The sequence below is a fragment of the Salvelinus alpinus genome, chromosome 28, assembly GCF_045679555.1.
Source record: "Salvelinus alpinus chromosome 28, SLU_Salpinus.1, whole genome shotgun sequence".
In the NCBI taxonomy this organism is placed as follows: domain Eukaryota; kingdom Metazoa; phylum Chordata; class Actinopteri; order Salmoniformes; family Salmonidae; genus Salvelinus; species Salvelinus alpinus.
Genome location: NC_092113.1, coordinates 33,695,768 through 33,701,089, shown reverse-complemented (window position 1 = coordinate 33,701,089; position 5,322 = coordinate 33,695,768). Strand labels below are relative to the sequence as shown.

The window sequence follows — 5,322 nt, the reverse complement described above, 5'->3', positions numbered from 1 at the left end:
TTGTAGTATTAAGTTAAATGCATAACTTGGGTCATATTTATTGAGATGCCATAATGTATGTTCATGCACCAAGTAATAGATACTCTGTCTTGAGCCAATATAAAATGGCCATGAAAGGCCTTCAACTCAAAGTGATTAACATCCTTCATTGCATTAGCATTACATCAAAGCATGAGCTATAAACCTATAATTTATCAAACATTTTAAATATAAAGTAATTATACATTTCCTGTCCCCTGCTGTCACTTTCTTCAGGATGTTTGCTTTTATTTAAACCATTACCATATTCTATTACACCAATTGTAACGCACACACACACACACACACACACACACACACACACACACACACACACACACACACACACACACACACACACACACACACACACACACACACACACACACACACACACACACACACACACACACACACACACACACACACACACATATATATATATTAGGGGCAACGCTGCCCCACACTTCTAGCTACAAGCCTTTTTCTTTACAAATGGCAGAGGAAATCATCTCCGCCTCAGATGGTCATAGGGCAAACTCAATCATGTTATGGTGTTATAATAACTTATAGCAGCTGTTCAATAATCACAAGTCCTGTGGTCAGATTAGATTGACAGTGACAACATGGTGTTAATGTTTAATGCTTGCCCATTCTTGTCCGCATTCAACTAAACTTTTACAAATAAGGTTGCTGGAAAGTAAAATATACTGGTTGCTTACAGTATATGACTGATATACAGTTTGTCTTTAATAAGACTGGTGTTGTGTAAGAACAGACAAATTCTGTGAATTATCTGCAAAGTTTTCTGCATTCTCTTGGCATGAAAACCCGACCTATGAGGATAATGTGGTTCATTGGGAAGAGAAGAGGCTCAGGCTTTGTTCCACCATTTACATGAGAAATGAAGTAAGCTTCAGACTTAGATTTAAGCTCAACATTGTAATGGTGAACAGACCTACAGAATGAGATTAACTCTCCCAATCTCTATTCAATGTGCTAGATCTGAAACGACCTTTCCATGACCCTGAAGTGTGAAGGAGTCAAGCACGGCAGGACTTATTTGATGTGTCACCTAGCAGTGAGAATTAGGGAGGCTTTGATTCGGTTTTATCAATTATCTTTGTGAGGGAAAACATTTCATGTTTCGGTAGTGAGGGCGTTGTGTCAGACACTCTACAGTCTGATCCCAAGTGAAATGCCTGAGAAGGTGTAACCATGAGAAAGAAAGAAAAAAAAGAGAGAAATTCAGGGAAGATGATTAAAAGCTTTTTAGTTATTTCTGTGATTAAACTTATTTGATTGTGACTTCTAAACGGATTTGATGATGTATTGCCCACCCTGGTATGATACAGTGTATCGCCAATGTACCTGACTCTAAATACTCTGTGATGGCTAATTCATCTCATCTAAAAAAATAAATTACATTATGATGCATTGAACACAATTTAAGACATGCATTTATGAGCTTAACTGCTCATGAACTGTTTATCATTGATATTTTATTGTATAAATTGAGCCTATATTTAATGAATTATCATGCCTATTTTTATTATGATTTGGCATATTATTATTCATAATAATACCGGTTGCAGGTATACTAAAGCAGTTACGCAGTTTATATGCATATAAAATCAAGAGCACATCCCTCCTTCAAATAGTAGGATATTAGAGAAGACCTTTATCACGCATCAAAGTTATTCAGAACAATTGAGGAAGGAGTCGTTTCGCGAGGTCAGGATTTGGTTGAAATTGAGTGAAATTATGAGCAACCCACCCCCTCACCTAATTTACTATCAATGTAACCCCCCCCCCCCCCCCCCCCCCTCACATCCCACACATCCCTCTCTCTCTCTTCGTTCACTGGTTTTCGTGGAGACCCCGTTGAGAGGACCCTTTCGCTCTATAAAGACGTGATCCAGCTGCCTTTGACATTATACACAGCATTCATATTGCAATAGTTCATTCCTCACTCGCACTTCAAAAGACACGCTCTGCTCTGTGGTTGAATGTGACTGCTTGTGACCGAAAAGGATTCAAATAAAGTGGAATGAGTTTGGGTTTTTCATTCATTGAGACCATTTCATGAGTTGTAACCAGACGGACTGAGGGCAGTACAATTGTCTTGAATGACATTGGATTACTTTGTTTCGGAATAGGACTGTTTTTATTTTCAGGGTCGCTACTGGCCTGAACGCTTGCTTTTGCGCTTCTCTACACCGCCATCGCTGCTGGTCCGCGCAGCTCGTGTTGCAGGAGCGAGACAGAGCCGGTGAATAGATGGCAGCTTTGACGATACAACGGACTGACAACTTTCTGCACACCTTTTTACAGGTTTGTTAGTAATCATTTTGATACAGATGAGTATAGGCAGTTCTACATATACCGTTAATGGAGTCCTCATAAATGTGTGGCAAGAGGAACTTGCGCAACAACTCATTAATAATTTCAGAGTTCTAAAGCTTGATTTCCCCTGGATTTTTCAGTAGGCTATTCACTGTCTGATGCGTTTATAACTAAGAAAACGTAAATTATTGTAAAATCTTAAAGAATGAAAGAATGTTAGGAAGTTTTATTTTGAACAAATAACATGCTATCATGATCATTTAATTATTGTGATTGATTAGTGATTGATAACGATTTGCGAATATTGTAGTTTACATTAGTTTGCAAACGTCTATCTGATATTCAACAGCAAAAAAAAGTATGACGTGAGAAATAACATAATTATTTACATTATTAATTAATAGAATTACTGAAATGTAATCATACTTATTGTGAAAGCACTTTGTACAACTTCTGATGTAAAAAGTGAGTTCTGAATGCATTTGATTGATTGACTCTGAAGTTTTAATGAGCTTGGCTCATTAGTGTGAGGTAGTGAATCATGTTCTTTATCCATCTTCTACCAGGACCGGACCCCCAGCTCGTCCCCAGAGGGAGCCCCCAACGCCCTGTCCTTCTTGGCCACCACCTGTAGCCAGGCCTGGCAGGTGGGGGGGGCGGTTGTGGGCGGCACTGTGGGCTCCACGGTGGGCTCCGATGGTTCCCAGTTTCCCTATGAGGGGTCCGTGAGGGTGGGCGCAGCCTCCGGGATGTTCCAACTGTGGAGCAACGAGGTGGCGGTGGCCCCTAGTTCTAGTCTCAGTGCCTCCAGCCTCACTGCAGCCGCCCACCAGGCCATGACGTTAACGGTGCCCAAGGTCAAGTTCCCTGTTGGATGTGGACACAGTCTGCAGTCTGGCCTGGGTCCTCACCCCCACGCGCTCCACCATCACCACCACCATCACCACCACCACCACGAGTTGCCCCTGACTCCGCCGGCCGAGCCTCCGTCCGCCTACTCCTTCGAGCTCTCTCCAGTCAAGGTCCTCTCGTCCCAGAGCCAGGGCCCCAACGGGCCGCCCTACTACCCTCAACACAACGCAGTCTCTGTGGGACAGAACTTCCCCAGCTTCCTCCAGAACTCTGTCTCTTCCGCCAGGCACCATCTATCCGGAGGACACCATCACGTGGGGGAGGAGGGCCAGCAGGGGTGGTGGAGCCTCCCCCAGACCACTGGCTACAGCAGCTCCTCCAACCACCCCCACGCCTTCTCCCTGGGCCGGCAGCTGGTCATGGGTCAACAGCCCCAAATCACAGCCCTCCTCCAGGGCACCTCCAAGGGCCTGTTATCCTCCACACGCCGCTGCCGTCGCTGCAAGTGCCCCAACTGCCAGGCCAACGGCGGGGGACTCGAGTTTGGCAAGAAACGACTGCACATCTGTCATATCCCAGAGTGCGGCAAGGTTTACAAGAAGACGTCTCACCTGAAGGCCCACCTGCGCTGGCATGCCGGGGAGAGGCCGTTCATCTGCAACTGGCTGTTCTGCGGGAAGAGCTTCACGCGCTCCGACGAGCTACAGCGCCACCTCAGAACACACACCGGGGAGAAGAGGTTCGGATGCCAGCAGTGTGGGAAGAGGTTCATGAGGAGCGACCACCTCTCCAAACACGTCAAGACCCACCAGAGTAGGAAGAGCCGGTCCGGTGGGAACACGTCAGGCTCTCTATTGGCCAATATCAAGAGAGAGTAAAGCAGACTATGAGGGCCACATTATAGAGCCAAGAGATTGCAATGTGTGACTGTACTGTAACTAACGGCCACAGACCCTCTGAGAGAGAGTGGAGCGAACCACGAGGACAGACTATACACTCTAGCATATTCTGTTGTCGTGACCATTTCCAGACTGTCAACAAAACGTTTTTGAGAGGTATTTCATAACAAGGGAAGCCAAGTGAGTGGCGAGGTTTAGGATTTGTATATGGATACAGAGCATTCACTGTGATGGGCATTTCTAGTTATCACACAAAATTATCTCCCATAGCAATATCAAAGGCACTCTTTCCCCTTAATGATGACATGGTTCCAACAGTGATCATATATCAAAATCCAAGGTATTCATTTGATTTAGATTTCATTTGTAATATTAAAATGTAAATAATTCAGCAAATGTGTGTAACATGCAAATAATCAACTTTCTGCATGTTTCACCTTTTAGAATCTGGAGATGTTTTTGTTAATAAACTGTTAAATACCTGAGGAGGAACATGTATCTGAAATAAGTATACCACACATTGGTTGATTTTAGAAATGTCCTATTTGGCCAAATGTGTACATTGATCTGGCGGTTGATTGGTGGGATCAGTGTTATAATGTTTTATTAATGGATATAAAACATGTTTAGCTCAGTTTTCATCTCTTGTTGAAATTGATTCATGTTATTTCATTATAATGTGAATTGCCATTACTATACTGTAGATACAAACAAACATTTGTAAGACTTTGTAAATAATGTATATATTTATTTCACGCACAACCTTATTCAAGTTAAGACCGCATGTACATTTTAATAAATGTAAATTCCTTGCTAAAGCAAATCCATGTTCTCTGATGTTATTTTCTCATATTTTGTCAGAGTGATAATGTGAGACTCAAATGCTTGCTATGCCTACTTCAACCTAATACTAGTATTGTGTGAATTTCAGTATTGTATCATTGAAGTGTGAAGGAATGTTTGGGGGCAGTTTGGGGGGGGGGGGGGGGGGCGTGCGATGGCTGTTTGGGGGCAGTTTGGTGGAGGGGATGGGGGCTGTTTGAGGGCAGTTTAGTGAGTGGGTGGGGGGGGGCTGTTCAGGGAGTAGTTTGGTGGGGGGACGGGGGCTGTTTTTGGGCAGTTTGGGTGGGGCTTTTCAGGGGTAGTTGTTTCGCCTTCTGCAATCAAGTTCACAATCATGTGGCTTTAATGGCTGTTTACTTTCTCT

General features: G+C 43.6%; 1 protein-coding gene across 1 annotated transcript; it reads left to right on the top strand.

Annotated features, from left to right (window-relative positions):
- The first annotated feature begins 1,908 nt into the window (after positions 1–1,908).
- On the top strand, positions 1,909–4,938 carry LOC139557734 (transcription factor Sp5-like). The gene is made up of 2 exons (XM_071372873.1): positions 1,909–2,352; positions 2,931–4,938. The coding sequence occupies exons 1-2, from the start codon at positions 2,299–2,301 to the stop codon at positions 4,092–4,094; spliced, it is 1,218 nt and encodes a 405-aa protein (XP_071228974.1). The 5' UTR covers positions 1,909–2,298; the 3' UTR covers positions 4,095–4,938.
- The last annotated feature ends 384 nt before the right edge of the window (positions 4,939–5,322 follow it).